The sequence below is a fragment of the Camelus dromedarius genome, chromosome 18, assembly GCF_036321535.1.
Source record: "Camelus dromedarius isolate mCamDro1 chromosome 18, mCamDro1.pat, whole genome shotgun sequence".
NCBI lineage: Eukaryota > Metazoa > Chordata > Mammalia > Artiodactyla > Camelidae > Camelus > Camelus dromedarius.
The window spans coordinates 31,782,243-31,801,957 of record NC_087453.1 but is presented as its reverse complement, the minus strand read 5'-3'; the positions used below and the strand labels follow the sequence as shown (position 1 = coordinate 31,801,957).

Below are 19,715 nucleotides of genomic sequence, written 5' to 3'. Positions count from 1 at the left end.
TCTCAAAAGCTTTGGGGAAAACCTTGCAGGTGAAAGCAACAATATATTTGCATGAGTGGGTGAAGAAAGCCCAGAGACAGAAGTGAGTCAATCTCAAAAAAGTAAAAGGAGTTAGTTGTGAGAATTATGTAAATTTGAATCTGGAAAAAAAAATCGAGGTGTTCCTGTGAGGGGGAAAAAAAGCTTTTTCTTGAAAGTGATAGGACTATTGTGCAAAAGACGTTTGTTAAATCTCACAGGAAAATGAGGAAATCTCATGAAAGTTTGTCAATGCCTTGTGACAGATAAAGGAGTTTCCTCATGAAATTCAATGGTAAAAGAAATAAGACACATAAGGGATCCACCTCAACAATCACGAAGAAAAATAAGTTTGTCTTGAGAATGCAAAACTAGGGAATCTGGCAAGAATCAGTCACCCTCATGCCAGTTAAAAATTAGATTTGACTTGTAAAAAATGGGATTATGCTTCCCAGAGCAGTGGTGTCAGTATTCAGTAAAGCAGAAAATCTCAGATTTGTTGTCTCTTTTGAAAGAATAAGGGGATAAGCCCTGGGGAGTAAGTAGCTCTGCTAAAGGTCTCCTGACTAGGAAATCCATGTTTGCAGAGAAAAGTTGTTTGACACCCAGGGAAGTAGGAATGACTGTGGTGATGGATGGATGTCTTAACACAGGTTCAAAATAAATCCTAATTGCAATATTTGGAATTACTCTTGACAGACCACAAAAGTTATTCAAAAAAAAAAAAAGCAAATTGTAATTTTCATCAAGATCTGGGAGACAATTACAGATAAACAAAAAAATACTCACAAATGTGGATTAAGAAAGTTTTCTGACAAGAGTGAGTTGATTTTAGGGAGGAAAATTAGATTACCTTGAGAATGAAGTAAAGGAGAATCTATGATAAACTTTTATACTTCAAAACATACAGCTTTCTCTTAGGAGTAATAAAACCATAGGTGCCAGAAATGTTGGCTTTATCTCGAGAGAAAAAGGGGCAAACTCACGAGACTTTGGAAACCACTTGTGATAGAAAATGGGGATTTTCTTAAGAGGGTATTGTGGTCCTGATACCCTCAGGAAAGAAAATTTTTCAGTATCAAAAGTTACAAAAGAGTTAAATGTGAGAAAGGATTTAAGAGGAATCTGGCAATGGATGGATTTATTTGGATTTATTCAGGTGATTAGAAAATAGATTTGTCCTGTGAGGGAATGGAATAAGCTCCCCAGAACAGTGGGCTTAGTCTTGTAAGAAAAAGAACTGTTCTCACGAAATTTGCTAAACCCTCTAGTGATAGAGTGAGAAGATAACCAGCTAAGAGAGGCTGGAATATGGTTCTTTTGACCATGGCATACAAAATGATGGAGAAATAAATTTAGTCTCCAAAGTAAAGAGGAAAATATTTGGTGTTGGATGTATTTCTTCATATGTCTTACGAAAGAGTAAATCTAGCAATGATGCTAGTGCAGACTGACTAGTCATGTGGGGGAAAAAAAGGGACAAATCTTCTGGGTGTTGAAGTGTCCTTGCTAGAGAATGTGGAGATATTCCCATGAGAGTGGGTGAAAAATTCTTAAACAGAAGGGGGTAAATCACAGAAAATAAAAGGAATTAGGCTGGAGAAGTGTGTAATGAAGAATCTGGGGAAGTCTGGAGTTCTAATGTGAAAAAGAAGAACTCCCTCTTGGGAGAGAGGGGACACCAGGTACTCTAGCAGAACGTTTAGTCTAGCATTAAAATGGCACATTTCTCGAGATTTGGGAAGTATTCTTTGATGGAAAATGAATATGTTCTCCCCAGAGTAAATGGATCAAAATACAAGATAAGAAAGTGTTCCATCTGAAAAATCAAAAAGAAGTTAGTCTCAAGAATGAAATAGGAGATTAACTGGTGACAGATGGAGCTTTTCAGTAGAGTAAACACTGTGTTCATCTTGTGATCAATGGGACCAGGCTCCCCAGGACAGTTAGTTTAGACTCATGTGAAAAGGAGCAACTATCAAGAGATTTCCAGCCACAACTGTGTGAGGATCAGAGGATACTCTCCCGAGATTGACTTAAGTATGGATTGACTGAGAATTGAATCCAACTTTGCAGAGAAAAAGTGGTAGTCTCCAAGGGAAGAAGGAAAGATGGCAATAGATGTTTTCACAGAAGTTAAGAAGAGAAGAGTTATTTGAATTATTCTTAGCAGAGCAGAGGTTTAGTCTTGAGAGAAAAAGTGAAACTCTCTCAAGCCTTAGTGAAATCCTTGCAGAAGAAAGCAAAATAATACTCATGTTAATGCATGAAGAAAGCCTTGAGGCAGAAGTGAGTTATTCTCTAAAAAGAAAAAAAAAGTTTTGATAATTATGTAAAGATGTATCTGGTAAAAATATATCGAGTTTTCCAGTCAAAAAAAAAAACAAAACAAAACTTTCTCTTGCAGGTGATATGACTCTGGTATCAAAGCAGTTTGTTAAATCCCATGAGAAGAGGGGGAAATCTTGTGATAGTCTGGCAAATACTTGTGACAGATACAGGGTGTTTCTCATGACAGCAAATCGTGAAGAAGAAGAAGAAGGAGGAGGAGGAGGGGGGAGGAGGAGGAGGGAGAGGGGGAGGAGGAGGGGGAGGAGGAGGAGGAGGGAGAGGGGGAGGAGGAGGGGGAGGGGGAGGAGGAGAAAGAAAGAAGGAAAGAAAGAAGGAATGAAAGGAAGAAAGGAAGAAGGAAGAAAGAAGAAAGAAAGAAAGGAAAGAGAGAAAGAAAGAAAGAAAGAAAGAAAGAAAGAAAGAAAGAAAGAAAGAAAGAAAGAAAGAAAGAAAGAAAGAAAGAAAGAAAGAAAGAAAGAAAGAAAGAAAGAAAGAAAAGAAAGAAGAAAGAAAGAAAGAAAGAAAGAAAGAAAGAAAGAAAGAAAGAAAGAAAGAAAGAAAGAAAGAAAGAAAGAAAGAAAGAAAGAAAGAAAGAAAATGGATTCATCTCAAGAATTACAAAGAAAAATCAGTTTGTCTTGAGAATGTAGAATTAGGGATTCTGGCAATAGATGGTGATCTTCACACCAGGGAAATTTTTATTTAATCTGTGAGGAATCGGATTATGTTCCCCAGAGCAATGGTCTCACATTTGAATAAAGCAGAAAGTCTAGACAGATTTGTTGCCTCCCCTTTATTTTAAAACACCATTTTTTATTAATTTATAATCATTTTACAGTGTTGTGTCAAATTCTAGTGTAGAGAACAAATTTTCAGTTATGCATGAACATATATATATTCATTGTCACATTTTTTTCTTCGTGAGCTACCATAAGATCTTCTATATATTTCCCTGACCTATACAGTATAATCTTGTTTATCTATTCTACATTTTGAAATCAAATTCTACCCCTCCCACCCCTCGACCCCATTGGCAACCACAAGTTTGTGTTCTATGTCTATGAATATGTTTCTGTTTTCTATTTATTTATTTTTTTCTTTTTTGATTCCACATAGAAGCGATCTCATATGGTATTTTTCTTTCTCTTTCTGGCTTACTTTACTTAGAATGACATTCTCCAGGGACATTCATTTTGCTGCAAATGGTGTTATGTTGTCATTTTTATGGCTGAATAGTATTCCATTGTATAAATATACCAAATCTTCTTTATCCAGTCATCTGTTGATGGACATTTAGGCTGTTTCCATGTCTTTGCTATTGTAAACAGTGCTACTATGAACATTGGGGTGCAAGTGTCATTTTGAAATAGGGTTCTTTCAGATATATGCCGAGGAGTGACATTCCTGGGTCATATGGTAAGTCTATTCCTAGTCTTTTGAGGAATCTCCATACTGTTTTCCATAGTGGCTGTACCAAAATGCATTCCCACCAGCAGTGTAGGAGGGTTTTCTTTTCTCCACAGCCTCTCCAGCATTTGTCATTTGTGGATTTTTGAATGATGGCCATTCTGCCTGGTGTGAGGTGATACTTCATTGTAGTTTTGATTTGCATTTCCCTCATAATTAATGATATTGAGAATTTTTTCATATGCCTAATGATCGTTTGTATTTCTTCATTGGAGAACTCCTTGTTTAGGTCTTCTGCCCATTTTTGGATTTTTTTTTTTTCTTATTAAGTCGTATGAGCTGCTTATATATTCTGGAGATCAAGTCTTTGTCAGTTTCATTTGCAAAATTTTTCTCCCATTCCATAGGTTGTCATTTTATTTTACTTACGGTTTCCTTTGCTGTGCAGAAGCTTGTATGTCTAATAAGTTCCCATTTGTTTATTCTTGCTCTTATTTCTATTGCTTGGGTAGACTGCCCTACAAGAATATTGCTGAGATGCATTGAGGTAATGCTTTGCCTATATTTTCTTCAAGGAAGTTTATTGTATCTTGTCTTATGTTTAAGTCTTTGATCCATTTTGAGTTGATTTTTGTATATGGTGTAAGGGAGTGTTCTAGCTTCATTGTTTTACATGCTGCTGTCCAGTTTTCCCAACACCATTTGCTGAAGAGACTGTCTTTATTCCACTGTATATTCTTGCATCCTTTGTCAAAAATGAGTTGACCGAAAGTTTGTGGGTTCATTTCTGGGCTCTCTATTCTGTTCTATTGGTCTATATGTCTGTTTATGTACCAATACCATGCTGTCCTGATGACTGTAGCTCTATAGTATTGTCTGAAGTCTGGGAGAGTTCTTCCTCCAGCCTCTCTTTCTCTTCATTAATGCTTTGGCAATTCTAGGTCTTTTGTGGTTCCATACAAATTTTATTATGATTTGTTCTAGTTCTGTGAAATATGTCCTGGGTAATTTGATAAGGATTGCGTTAAATCTGTACATTGCCTTGGGTAGTGTGACCATTTTAACAATATTGATTCTTCCAATCCAAAAGCATGGGATATCTTTCCATTTCTTTTAAGTCTTCTTTAATTTCCTTCATCAATGGTTTATAGTTTTCTGTGTATAATATTTTCACCTCCTTGGTTGGATTTATTCCTAGGTATTTTATTACTTTGGGTGCTATTTTAAAGGGGATTGTCTCTTTACTGTCTTTTTCTGTTGATTCATCGTTAGTGTAAAGAAATGCAACTGATTTTTGAACGTTAATCTTGCTACCTATTGCCTTGCTGAATTCTTTGATCAGCTCCAGAAGTTTTTGTGTGGACCTTTTAGAGTTATCTACGTATAGTAACATGTCGCCAGCATATAGTGACACTTTTACCTCTTCTTTTCCAATTTGGATCCCTTTGATTTCTCTCTCTTGCCTGATTGCTGTGGCTAGGACTTCCAAGATGATGCTGAATAGGAGTGGTAATAGTGGGCATCCTTGTTTTCTCCCAGCTTTTAGTGGGAAGCTTTTTGGTTTTTCACCTTGAGTACTATGCTGGCTGTAGGTTTGTCATATATAGCTTTTATTATGTTGAGATATGTTCCCTCTATATACACACTTTGGTGAGAATTTTTATCATAAATGGGTGTTGAATTTTATGAAATGCTTTTTCTGCATCGATTGAGATGATCATGTGGTTTTTGTCCTTTCTCTTGTTGATGTGATGTATTGCATTGATTGATTTGTGTATGCTGAACCAGCCTTGTGTCCCTGGGATGAATCCCACTTGGTCATGATGTATAATCTTTTTTATGTGTTGTTGGATTCTATTTGCTAATATTTTGGTGAGGATTTTTGCATCTATGTTCATCAGTGATATTGGCCTGTAATTCTCTCTTTTGGTAGTTTCTTTCCTGGTTTTGGTATCAGGGTGATGGTGGCTTCATAGAATGAGTTTGGGAGTATTCCCTCCTTTTCATTCTTCTTGAAAAGTTTGAGAAGGACTGGTATGAGTTCTTTGTACGTTTGGTAGAATTCCCCAGTGAAGCCATCTGGTCCTGGACTTTTATTTGTAGGGAGGCTTTTTATTACTAATTCGATTTCATTCCTAGTGATCAGTTTGTTCAAGTGGTCAGTTTCTTCTTGATCCAGTCTTGGTGGACTGTATGTTTCCAGAAACTTGTGCATCTCCTCTAGGTTATCCATTTTGGTTCCACATAGTTTTTCATAATATTCTCATATGATATTCTGTATTTCTATTTTATTTATCATAATTTTTCCATTTTCCTTTCTTATTTTGCTAATTTGTGCTCTTTCTTTTTTCTTCTTTTTGAGTTTGACCAGAGGTTTGTCGATTTTATTTACCTTTTGAAAAAAAAAGCTTTTGGTTTGATTGATATTTTTCTATGGTCTTTTTAATCTCTGTTTTATTTATTTCCTTCCTGATCTTTATAATTTCCTTCCTTTTGCTGCCTTTGGGGTTTTTTTGTTCTTTTTTTCTCTAGTTCTTTCCCCTGGTGGGTTAAATTGTTTATTTGAGATTGTTCTCCTTTTTTGAGGAAGTCCTGTATCACTATAAACTTCCATCTTAGCACTGCCTTTGCTGTTTCCCATAAATTTTGTTTGGTTGTGTTTTCATTTTCATTTGTCTGAAGGTATTTTTTTAATTTCAGCTTTGAATTCCTCGTTGACCCATTTGTTTTTTAATAGTATATTGTTTAATCTCCATGCTTTCCTTTTTTTCTCCTTTGTTTCTCTGTTGTTGATTTCTAGTTTCATGGCATTGTGGTCAGTAAAGATGCTTGAGATAATTTCTATCTTCTTAAAATTGTTGACGTTTCTTTTGTGCGCAAGTACATGATCAGTCCTAGAAAATGTTCCATGTGCACTTGAAAAGAATGTATATCCTATTTTGGGGGGTATAATTCTCTGAAAATATCCAAAAAATTTAATTTTTCTATTGTATTATTTAATTTCTCTGTTGCTTTATTTATTTTCTGTCTGGAAGATCTGTCTAGTAATGTTAATGTGCTGTTAAAATCTCCAGCTATGACTGTATTTCCATCTATATTCCCCTTTATCTCTCTTAGTAATTGTTTTATGTATTTAGATGCTCCTATATTGGGTGCATATATATTAATGAATGTAATATCTTCATCTTGTATTACTCATTTAATCATTATAAAATGTCCTTCTTTATATTTCTTTATGGCCTTTGTTTTAAAGTCTATTTTGTCTGAAATCAGCACTGCTACACCTGCTTTTTTTGGCTTTTCCATTTGCTTGGGATTTCCTTTTCCATCCTTTCACTCTCAATGTATATGTGTCCTTCTCCCTAAAGTGTGTCTCTTGTAAGCAGCATATTGAAGGTTCTTGCTTTATTATCCAGTCTGCCACTCTATGACTTTTGACTGGAGCATTTAGTCCATTAACGTTTACAGTAATGAATGATAGATGTGTGTGTATTGCTATTTTGAACTTATTTTGGCAGTTGGTTTGGTATTTCCTCTTTGTTCCTTTCCTCTTCCTTTTGCAGTTTGGTAATTTTCCTTTGTATTATCATGGATTTTATTCAATTTTTGTGACTCCCTTGTAAGTTTTTGGCTTGTGGTTACACTTTTTTGTAAGTCTATTAGCCCATTACTGTCTGGAACCCATCCTATCAAAAACAAAAAATTTAAAAAAGAAAGAAAAAATACTCTATATTTTCTTGCTTCCCTCTCCCACTCTTAATGATTTAAATATCTTTTTTTTTACAATTTCGTGTTTATTTTATTTGTAATTCATGAGTTATCACCTTTCCAGTTATGAGTTTCTCATTTCTGTAGCATCCTGCTTCTTTTCTATTTAGAGTAGAACTTTCAATATTTCTTTTACCATGGGTTTAGTGTTGCTAAACTCTTGTAGTTTTTACTTGTCTGTGAAATTCTTTATCTCTCCTTCTATCGTAAAGGATAGCCTTGCTGGATAAAGTATCCTAGGCTGCATCTTTTTTTTCATTCAGGACTTTGAATATATCTTGCCACTCCCTTCTTGCCTGTAGTGTTTGTGTAGAGAAATCAGCTGAGAGCCTTATGGGGGTTCCCTTGTAACTGACTGTTTTTCTCTTGCTGCCTTTAGGATCATTTCTTTATCCTTGACTCTGGCCATCTTGATTATGATATGTCTTGGTGTGGTTCTGTTTGGGTTCTTCCTGTTTGGGACCCTTTGAACTTCCTGTACTTGGATATATGATTCCTTCTTTAAGTTTGGGAAGTTTTCAGTCATGATTTGTTCATATAACTTTTGAATCCCCTTTGATCTTTATTCCCCTTCTGGGACCCCTATTATGCCAAGATTGGCTTGCTGTATTATCCCATAGGTCCCTTATGTTGCTTTCATTTGTTTTTATTTGTTTAGCTTGCATTTGTTCTGATTGGGTGCTTTCTATTGTCCTGTCTTCTAGATAACTAATTTGTTCCTCTGCATTATCTAGTCTGCTTTTCAGAGCCTTTAGATCAGTTCTCATCTCAGCCAATGAGTTTACCAGTTGTACTTGGCTCTTCTTTATAGCTTCAATTTCATTTTTGACATATTTTATATCTCTAAACACTATCATTCTTAGTTCCTTCAGTACTTTGATCACTCCTTTTTTGAAATCTTGATCTAGTAGGCTATAGATGTCTATTTCATTGATCTTTCTTTCAGGGGATTTCTCTTGTTCTTTTAATTGGAAATGGTTTCTCTGCCTCTTCATTTTGCTCATATCTCTCTAGCACTGTGGCTTATGGAGTATTAGTTATCTATTGTGGTCCTTAAAGGAGTTTATTTATTTATCTATCTAATGCCTATGTAGGAATAAAACTTGAAAAAGAGAGAGACAGGCAGGCTGACAGACAGAAATAATTTTAAAAGAAGGGAGAAAAAGGTTTGAAAACAGTGTATAATCAATTATAGAAGCACAATTTGAATTAGACTAGCATTCTAGTTGAGATGTCTTTTTTAAAAAACCTTAAAAAAAAAAGGAAAAAAGATCAGAAAATGATATTTGAAACCTATTTATAATCAATAATGGGAGATCAAAACCACAAGAAATTAAAATGAAATCATGTGGATTTTTAAAAAAAATAGTATAACTACTTTAAAAGAAAAAAAATTTAAAAAGGAATTAAAACTAGAAGCATATACAATTGTTTAGAATGTAGAAATTAAAAAGGTAATAGAAAGTAGAACAGATAAAAAAGATAAAATAAAGAGAGAATTTTGAAAAAGGGGAGGAAAATAAGTTTGAAAAGAGTGTATAATGAATAATTGAAGAGTAATGTGAAGCAGAATAGCAATCGGATTGAGACATCTCTTAAAAAGCTTTAAAGTAGGAGAAAAGAGAAAAAAATATATTTGAAACCTGTGTATAATCAATAACAGGAGATCAAAACCAAGAGAGATAAAAATGACATGACGTGGATTTTTTAAAATAATATTATTTTAAAAGAAAATTTTAAAAGGGATTAAAACTGGGAGGATATATAATTGTTTAAAAAGTAAAAATTAAAAAGGTTATAGAAAATACAACACGTAAAAACAGATTTAAAAAAGGGGGGTAGGGGTGTTCTCCTGGAGACTACGTGTTCTTAATGAGAAGTCTTTCTGTCTTTGCCCTGTTTCTCGAGCTCGGCTTGCTGTTTCCAGAGGCCCTCTATTGGCACCCTCGTCTGTTCTGCTCCCAGTGCCTGTCGGCAAGCAGATCATGTCCCCTCCCAGCACAGCGTTCCTGCCACCCGCTGTCTCCTGGCTCCGGTCGCTCTGCAGCTCCACGCCGCTGCACTCTCCACCCCAGGGTCGGTGCTCCACAGGAGGGCCCCGGGAAGACTGCAGAACAGCCCCACCCCTGCTCCATGTCCAAACTTTGCTCCTTGTTCTGGCAGCACGGACTTTGTGAGGCCCCAGGGTGGAAGATTCCTATCTGACTTGGGCTGCAAACAAGTCACTGTCTGGCCTTTGAGGCTGCCAAGCCCCCAGGTGCAGATTCAGGTTTCGCCCCCACCCCCACCTGGGTGCCAAGTGCCAGAGGATATGGCGGATGAGCCTGAGCCCCGCCTTTCCTTGTTGAAAACCTTCCATGGGTTTTCAGAGATGAAGGTGTGCACCCTTCCCCCCAGGGTACAACATCCATGTTGTTTTATGGAGGGCCGAGGTTGTCATGCCCTGTGCACCCACTCATCCAAGTTGCGCAGCACCCTGCAGTCCCCAGGGTTGCCTCAGAGCAGCTGTCCCCATCCTCCGCCCGGCTCAGGCAGCCTGTTCTGGTCCCCAGCTCCTGGCTCGAGTCTCGGGCTGGGTGTTGTGGGGACCCTCTATGCCTGTTTAACTTAGTTCTGTTGGTCAGTGGCTGCTCCATACAGATCTGAGCCTCGGAGGCTCCCCCTCCTTCCCACTGGCCTCTCCGTTGGAGAGGGAGAGACCCAGTGAACGAGCGCCAGTCCTACTTTGCCGCTCCCTCCCTGTGGGACCAGTCCCGCACTCTTTTGCCTTTTTGTCTTCCTTTTTTTTCCTTTTTCCTACCAGATTTTTGGCGTCTTTGTCTTTTGCAGAGGACAATGTTCTGTCGGAGTTCCCCAGGTGTTCTGGTTGGCTGAGTGGGTCTGTGGATGTGAGTCTTGGTGTATCTGTGGGAGAGGGTGAGCTACGTGCATCCTACTACTCCACCATCTTGGCCTTATCTCTCCCACAAATTCATTTTAATTGAGTTATATTCAGTTTAAAATGTTGTGTCAATTTCTGGTGTGTATAGCAGTTTTTCGGTCATATATGAATATACATATATTCAATTTTATATTCTTTTTCACCATGAGCTACTACAAGTTATTGAATATATTTCCCTGTGCTATACAGTATAAACTTATTTATTTTATATATGCCAATCAGTATCTGTATATCTCAAACTCCCAGTTAGTCACTTCATTGTAGTTTTGATTTGCATTTCTCTGATAATTAGCAATACTGAGCATTTTTTCATGTGCCTATCGGTCATTTGTTTGTCTTTATTGGAGAATTGCTTGTTTAGGTCTTCTGTCCATTTTTGGATTGTGTTGTTTGCTTTTTTTTTTTTATTATGGAAGAGTTTGAGAAAGATTGGTATAAGTTCTTTTTTGTATATTTTATAGAATTCCCCAGTAAAGCTATCTGGTCCTGGATATTTCTTGATAGGAAGGTTTTTTTTTTTTTTTTAATTGCTGATTCTATTTCTAGTAATCAGTCTGTTCAAGTGGCTCATTTCTTCTTGATTAGTTTGATGGACGATATGTTTCCTTTTTTTTCTAGGTTGTCCAATTTGTTTTCATATAGTTGTTCATAGTATTCTCTCTCTCTCTCTCTCTCTCTCTCTCTCTTTTTTTTTTTTTTTTTTGTATTTCTGTGACGTTGTTTGTAATTTCTCCATTTTCCTTTCTTATTTTGTTTGTGTTCTCTCTCTTTTCTTCTTTGTGAGCCTGGCCAGAGGTTTGTCAATTTTCTTTACTCTCAAAAAACCAGCTCTCTGATTGATTATTTTTTAAATTTTTATCTCTATTTTATTTATTTCCTCCTTGTTCTTTATTATTGAACATTTTATGTAAAAAGTCAAGTCCCTAATTTGCCCTCCTTTGATTAGATGTATTTTTGTGGATATAGGAATTTAGACTCAAAACTATTCCTCCTCTGATTTTGAAGGTATGGATTCATTGTGTTCTATCATTCAGTGATGTTAATGAGACATTCATGATAGAAAAAGAAGAGGATATAAATTAAAAATGTGCAAAAGCTCAATACAGACAGCCATAGACACCCCCTTACACACACACACATACACACAAGATATGGGAATCATACATTAATAAGAACTCATTTTCTTCTCTGTAAGATTGATAGAGATTATAAAAATAGTAATACTTAGCATTGGCACAAACTGAAAAATGTGTATTTTTATACACTGCTTGATGGGTGTGGAAACTGGAATGAACTTTCTGGAGGACATATTGATAATATTCAGAAGTAAAACCTATAATTTTTATCTTTGTAGGTGAGATTTCTGCTTGTTTGTTTTTATTTGTTTTTCTAGTTGAAAAATTTTTTGTTCTCTCTTTCCTTGGTTTAGCAAAGTTTTATAAAGATGCCTTTGGTGAAAATCTATTGACCTTCATCAACTTAGTACTTACTGGGCCCTTCTCTACCTGCTGTTTTGTTTCAGTCTCAGGAAAATACTTTTTCTATTATTTCTTTGATTTTGTTCCCCTACCTTCAGTTTTCCTGTTTCTTTCTTTCTTGACTTTTTATTAGCTAGATATCAGTTCCCCTATATGGAGGACCACTCTTCTATCTTTAAAACGTTAATCTCATGTCTTCTATCTCTTTTGTATTTTGCTTTTATATTTTGAGAGAGATTTGATTTTTATCTTTGCTTTCTGTATTTTTTCACGAAACACTTAAATAAGAATATTTTAAATTTTCATTAACTCTGGTTCCTTTTCATATCAACCTATTCTTGTTTTGTAGATGTGATATCTTCATACAACCAGGTTGATCCACAAAAATAATAATTAGAATATTTGAAAAGTTCTCTTTTCTCTGTTTGTCTGTTTCCATTGGTGAAAGTTTTCCCCTTTTTTTATCTTAATCCATCATTTTGGTTTTGTTATTTTTCCTTGAATATCTGGTAACCCTTGATCTTCTATCCTTATTCACAATTGAGGTTCATATTGACTAGCTTTAATACCTGGTATGTTTCTTCTCTACTCAGTTATTATAAATAAATGCACAGTAAGGAATATAATTATCATGAGTTAATGTTAATTATATTAGAAATAGACCCACTTAATGAAATATTTTAGTTTTACTATATAATATGCCTGTAATATGGACTACTTGAGAGACTTATAGAAGTACCTATGTAGGAAATCTTTAACATTGGTTTATCCCACTTAGTTTATCCACCTTAATGAGTTGTCTCATTAATAAAATGTCTTACAAATATATACTTTGAGGTTTTGTCTAAGACCTTTTTGAGTTAAAATCTCTTCCTAGATATTTAGTTGAAAATGTTTTAGGTGATTTAGATTATATTTTTAAAATATCAACATATTATTTTATATATAGAAAATACCATTTTGACATGTGTCCATAATTTGTGATCAAGATTCACTGATTCTCTATGTGTGAAGAGATTGTTTTAAAAGACTAGTATACAGTATAAGAAATTTATACAAACACTGTTAAAAGAGTGGTATTATTTACAGTTGTATTTACTACAATTATTTACAGAATAGACACATTAAGGGAAACATGTATTGTTGGCAAAAGAGTTTTTTTTTCCCCTTTCAAAACTCATAGACCAATTGGCTGCATCAGCCTGGTGAAAAATTTTCATTCAGAAGATGCCAAGATCATTTTCTATGATGTCACATTGCTACCTATTCATTTTTTCACATACAGAGCCTTTTCATGTTGGGGTCATAAGTCAAAGAGGCTAGATTGATCTCATCTCAGTGAAGTAATTAGACTTCTTTTCATCTTCCTTGCACATTTGTTCCATGAAAGCTTTAAATCTGGGAAAGAAACAGACTTACGGGCTGGAGAAACAAACAAACACAATTTCCTTGCCTTATTCCTTAGCCAGTTATGAAGTAGGGACCATGTGTTGATTTGAGAAGTTGGCCATGGGCACCACAGTCCATTCAAACTAATTAAAGAAGATCTTGAATAAACTTGGGTCAGAGCCAAAATCCCTACCAGTTCAATCAATATTTTTGATATAAAAATTAGCATCTGGGCTGAATAAAAGAGAGAACTGTTTCAGACCACATCAAAACCACAACAAAACAAAGGAATAACAACAACAGCAGCACACTCTTGTTTCTACTCTGACCTTCTCATGTTGGATATTTGATTTGTGTTTGTGATAACGTTTCAGAGCAGTAGACTTGCAGTCATCAGATTTAAGCCTTTCATTTGGATCAAGGGATGCAATGAGAGTGATAGTGACAAGTTCTACCTTAAACTCTGTCACAAGCACCACTCTTTTCCAAATGGGTAAACTGGTCTCTGGTCTTACTTTTTTCATTCTTGCTTGAATTATCCCTGCTACACAAAGTTTAACTGAAATAATTTTTTAAGAAACTTGATTCAAGAAGGAAGAGAGCATTCTCAGAAAAAAGCAACACCCTGTCAGAGTCTGGGAATCCCTCTTTAGGCACTGTTAATCCCCTGACAACTACAACACTGCTGCCTTCCAAGATGAGTCTGTTAGTCTCTATGAGAGTCCTGAGAATATAATGTGTGTCAGAGTTCTTGGTACAGAGTTTGGCACATGATAAGTGTCCAAAAATGATTGATTGATTAACTTTCAAGGCATCACATACCTACTTTAGAAATATTTCTTAGTATTTTAAAAAATATTTTAATTGAATATATTTGACTTAGAATGTTGTGTTAGTTTCACATGTACAACAATGTGATTCAGATATATATGTATTCTTTTTCATAGAATTTTCCATTATATGTTATTACAAGATACTGAATACAGTTCCTGTGGTAAACTGTATGTCCTTGTTGTTTATCTATTTTATATATAGTAATTTGAATCTACTAATCTCAAATTCCTAATTTAACTCTCCCCCTTTTCCCATTTTGTAATCATAAGTTTGTTTTTTATAACTGTGAGTATATTTCTGGTTTGTAAATAAGTTCATTTGTATCATTATTTTCAGATTCTACACATTACCATTATGAAATGATTTGTCTATCTCCGTCTGGCTAACTTTACTTAGTATAATAATCTCTATGTCCAACCATGTTGCTGCAAATGACATTATTTCATTCTTATTTTTATGGCTGAGTAAAACTGTAGTATAATTTCTAGTTTTGACCCAGAAAATTTGCATGCAGTTTATGAGATAGAGAAAGATTTGACTCACTTTGGTACCTTGTTATCCTGAAGACTTACTTTTTAATGAGGTTAAAATAAATTTAGGGATAAATTGAGGCATCTCTTAGAAAGACTCAGTGAAGTATATGCTGATAAAATCATAATATTTCGGGGGCTTACCTCAAAGGAACCTGGTGAGAGGGAAAGTGAAGTAGGTGGGGGAAATGAATGAAAAAGGCTGTCAATGGATTAATAATGTTTGAAGATAAGTTATGGGCACATACAGGTTCATGATACAATTCTATTTTATTGTATATTTACATTTTTTTCATTATCAAACTTTTTAAATGTGTAGATTAGAAATAACTTTTTAAGTGGATGGACTGCTGTCAGCTGAAAGTTGAGTCCCTCCCCAAGAATTGCCTTCATCTGAATAAGATTGTTTTGTGCAGTGTAACACTCTTCCGCACACCTCTACCCTGGTAGTTTTTATCCCATGACTAGTCAATGGGGAGAAGACAAAAATACCCGAATCCCTTGCCTCCCTTTGAGATACCTCTAAAGGCCCATCTGAATGGCATAGCTCCCCTGGGGCTGAGTCAGGCCTTTGTCATGATGACATCACAGTTCAGCTACTCCTTTTTGCAATCCTGTTCCCTCATTCCACCCTAGATATCACACCACTGTATGTGATCTTAATGGTGTGCTGGTAAATGTTTAACAGCTGGCTCTCCAGATCCCTAATTTGTAGTGTTTGCCAATTTCCATACTGTAAATTTTCCTGTGATGACCAGCTTCAAGCTACCAATGTGGTGTCACTGAAAGCACAGTTGGGAAGGAGGAAGCACAATTGGTTCTTCTGACACAGTGCAAGCCAGGGCTAACCATCCCTGACCAACTTTTCTCCATGAAATTCTTTAAAGCAAATCTCTATCTTAGTCTTATTTTATTTAGAGTAACCCAAATTAAATTACCAATAACCCATCATTTATTTTGATAATTTGTTTATTAAAGAAATTTACACATCACAGATAGAATAAAATAAAATTGGTCACTTCCAATGCTTCTGTGAAACGCACACACACACACATGCACAACACACCACAACATAAGACAACGTCCTACAATAATTGCCTAGAAACATTTAAAATATAGGCTCTCCTTAATGTCCTGAACATTACATGGCTGCAGGCATCATTCTGAGAAAACAGACTTCAAATATGTTGTGCTTACCCAGACCAGGGAAAATTGTCAATAAATCATCAGATAAGTTCAAATCACAATTGTTATTATTGCCATAAAGTGTATATTTAATACAGTTAAGTTTTCCTCATCAGAACTTTTCAGTCAGAGTAACCCATTTATATTTTCTATCTCTGAAGAAAAATAACAGAAGAACATTGAACGTTTGAAGAACTATTAAGACTTTCACCTTGTCCAAGAGCTTTTTTTGGAATAAATAAATAGGGGTAGGAAAAAAGGAAAAGAAACAAGTCCATATTAAATGGGACAAGGGAATGAAAAGCAAAAGGGATATCTTGTAGGCAATAAAACAGAAGATAACTAGAGAAAGGATAATTTTGTCCAAATGAATGGTAGATTATTCTTCAACATTGGATCCGTTCTTGTTAAAAGAGAAGACACCTGGGAAATGGGAACAAAAAATCCCATTGAGGGTAAAAGTTAAGAATAATTAATTTTATTTTAGTAGCATAAAAAACCTTAATTGCCAACAGAGAATCAAAATGAATTTCCTGGTATGTTATTAGAGCCAACTGATCTACCAAAACAAAAAGTTCCAAGAGTGGTTCTTAAACTATGAAATGGATTAGAATCCCCTGGGAAGGCTGGATAAATTTCAGATTCCTGGGAATGATAGCTAGTCTGATTCAGTGGAAGCCTGGTATGGGGCCTAGGGGTCTGCATTTTAACAAGCTTCCTAGCAAATTCTGATTGGTCTCTGGCAGGGCAAAACATGCTGAATGACAATAGAGACAAACACCCAGGATACTGCAGTTCCATGACAAGACAAGGAAGGTGTCTACACTATCTCCCAAATGAGTAGATATATTTTCCTTATGAATATCCATCTAGATCCTTTTCCTTCTACTTCCCTGAAGGTCACCTTTAGAACAACATCTTCCACCAGTTTTTCATCTCTGTACCATTACTGTCTTACTTGCTCTGTAAAGGAAGGGGAAAGTGTGTGTGTGTGTGTGTGTATGCACATGTGCATGCACAAGTTGGAGAGCTGGGGGTGAATAAAGCTATAGTTCTGTGGAAAATTGTCTTTTGGAACAGAACCAACTAAACGGGCATTTTTGATTCTGGTATAGTTAGTGAGACTCAATAATCCCTATTGAATTTAAATCATGGTTTTACTAATCTTGCAGTAGATTTTTTCTTATAAAACTTAAACATTCTCATAAACACCCTCTTAACCAAACATTGTATATGACATATATTCTTATATACTACCAGCCCTTTGGGACCTGGGCCTCTCTAATGTGCTCAGGAAACATTCCACTTTGATCCCAGATGTTCTCCTAAGTGTATTCTCAACACAGATGCTCTGACACAGATAGGTCCTTTATCTTGTATTGGAGAATATAATGAATTGGCCAGGACTCTGGGATCTTGATAAAGGTACATTTTGGACACTTAACTAGGAACAACTTCAATTAAATGCACATTTTCAAGAGAAAGGACCTATATGTATTTGCATTGTTCATTTATACAACATAGATTTTCTTTACACAAGGAATGCTGCACCACTTCACTGAGGAGAGTTGGAATTTAATCTGGAATTGAGATATTAATATCAGTCCTTGGATGGGGCAACTGGATTTTCAAAACCCACTTCCTCTCCTCTTCTGCTTATAGGGCTCCTTGCACACATTCATGAGGAAATTTATCATTGTGATCCATATTTAAGCTGAGGTGCCTACTGAGGGGTATCATTTCCCCATAAAAAAGATTTCCACACTGATCACTTTTAACCTCAAATAAGCTGTGAGCATCTGGGCCTGCTGCTCCAGCTGACACTGTGCTGTGGCAGAGTTTCCATCTCAGCTCCCACTATGAAAGTCTGGGCCCATCTGTGTCATGCAAAGTCAAACCTCTCTTGAAATGATTTGTTTATAGTGTCATTTGATGGAGTGGAATATGCTGTAATTCATTTGAACAGTTACAGAAGCTTTGTTGAAAGATCATCACTGTTTTTTAGAGTTTCCCAGCCTGAGCATAATCAGGGACCATATTGAAGATAAAATTTTCCACTGGCCTTTTCCATATCAACCAGGTCCAATTAGCTAAGGGTTAATTTGCAGAAAAGTGTGTGTTCACATTTAGAGAAAGAGAGAGTGGCAGACAGGCAGATATCTAGTGACATAGAGACAGAGAAAACTTAGGTAAATTACAATTGGTTGTCCAATAGTGTACAAGCCCACCCAGCACCCAATTGGAGTGCTCCTGCCAAATGACAGTATCATTTAATAGGCCTGTCAAAACTGAAAAAGTTGAATGGAATTTACTTTTAAATGTCATTTTGAATCAATATGCTCTTCAAGTGTAGTCTTGGAAGTCAACTCTAAAGGACCTTGAATTTCACCACATACTCCAAATTCAATAGGAAAATGACAACTCATTCCTAAAGATAGTAAAGATCATGTGGGCTGAACATTCAGTCCACAAGGCACCGACAATGTTCTAGTTGTAATCAATTTAAAATTTTAGTTCAGGCTTAAAATTTGACTTACTTTCTGTCCCCTTCCTGATGAAATAAAAGTCTTGAATTTTCCAATCCTTAAGAACTCAGCTGTAAAGTGGTAGGAGATCAACAAAAGGAAAATAAAAGTTTCCTTTAAAGATCCTTTTGGTTGCTGACCAGGTCTGCTCTCTCCCTGGAAATACTGAATATGGCTTTTGACACATGTTCTTGGAAAAAGTCCAAATGTGGCAAATGGTAGAAGCCACATTTCTTTACCCTCTTGCTTGGAACTTCCCATGACATGGATGAGTTTTAGCTGGTGCTGTCATGGGTAAAAAGGAGTTCAGCACCTGCCCCCACCCCACTCCTGCCCTGTCTGCAGATTACATAAATAAACACATAGTGAAATCTACTGAGTTAAAAATCAAAACCCTCTCATTTGGTTGGAACTCCTGAAAGGGTCTAGACCAAAAAGGCTGCACAGTAGCAGTTAAAACACAGGCCCATTGATATTAAAAATATTCAAAGAAGTACAGGTGTGTATTTGTAGCAGGATACTTGGAAGAGGAGAAAGGTAAACTCTGGAACCAAAGTTCGTCTCTGCTGAGACATAAGAAATACAACAAAAATCATGTCTCCCTTGGTTCAATAAAGCTGGTTTGGAAACCAAAACTGTCCTTAGAAAGGAGGAGAAATCAACTTATATTCTTTCTGAGGAAAGGAGGGAGGTCTTTCTGGTGAGGTCTTTAGGTTCCACTCTGGACCAGGAAACTCAATCCTCAAGTTCAAAGTTTGTCTCATCATAGAGTTCAGGGCGAGCTGATTTCCTGTGCCTGGAATATTTCAGCTGCAGGAGGTCACCCATCTCATCCAGTGCTTCCAAAACCTGCAAAGAGATTGGCCCCGATCAGTTCTTCTTAAGCCCACAAGTGGCCTTGCTTTCTTGAGTCACACAGAGAACCACAGTCTTCTTTTGCCAGTTTATTTGATTTTAAAGAAAAAAAAAAGAAAGATTCAAATAATTACGCTGTGATTCATAAGCCAGCCCTGGAAGAATGTCAGAGGCTAACACATTTTATTTCATATTCTTTAATAGTCTAACTCCACACTACAAATGTTTATTTTATTTTTGGGGTATGAGGAGAGGAAAAAAAAGCACCCAAATCATGCTTACCCTTGAAGGCTTTATTTTAAAGTTTAATGACATATATAAACTTGTGGAAGAAAAAGATAAGTTTGCAGATTACATTTGAGTTGTGTCTTCATGACATAGCAAACCAACCTGGCCAGGAAGAAAATGGAATTTTATGGAGGCTGATTAGCATTCTTCTCTCTCTCCTGTGCTC

At 36.0% G+C, this 19,715-nt stretch overlaps 1 protein-coding gene across 2 annotated transcripts in view; it reads right to left on the bottom strand.

Moving 5' to 3' along the window:
• Positions 1–15,647: 15,647 nt before the first annotated feature.
• Positions 15,648–19,715, bottom strand: part of LOC105096266 (serine palmitoyltransferase 3) — a 150,909-nt gene continuing 146,841 nt past the window's right edge. The window contains exons 12-13 of one of the 2 annotated variants that reach the window (XR_004131009.2): positions 18,419–19,255; positions 15,648–16,304 (exon numbers count right to left, since the gene is read on the bottom strand). Coding sequence is in view for 1 of the 2 variants with exons in the window: in XM_031434252.2 (XP_031290112.1) it covers positions 19,142–19,255 (114 nt within the window). In the remaining variant the exon portion in view is untranslated. Of the gene's footprint in view, positions 19,256–19,715 lie in introns of both variants that reach the window. The other variant, XM_031434252.2, reaches the window with a different exon arrangement.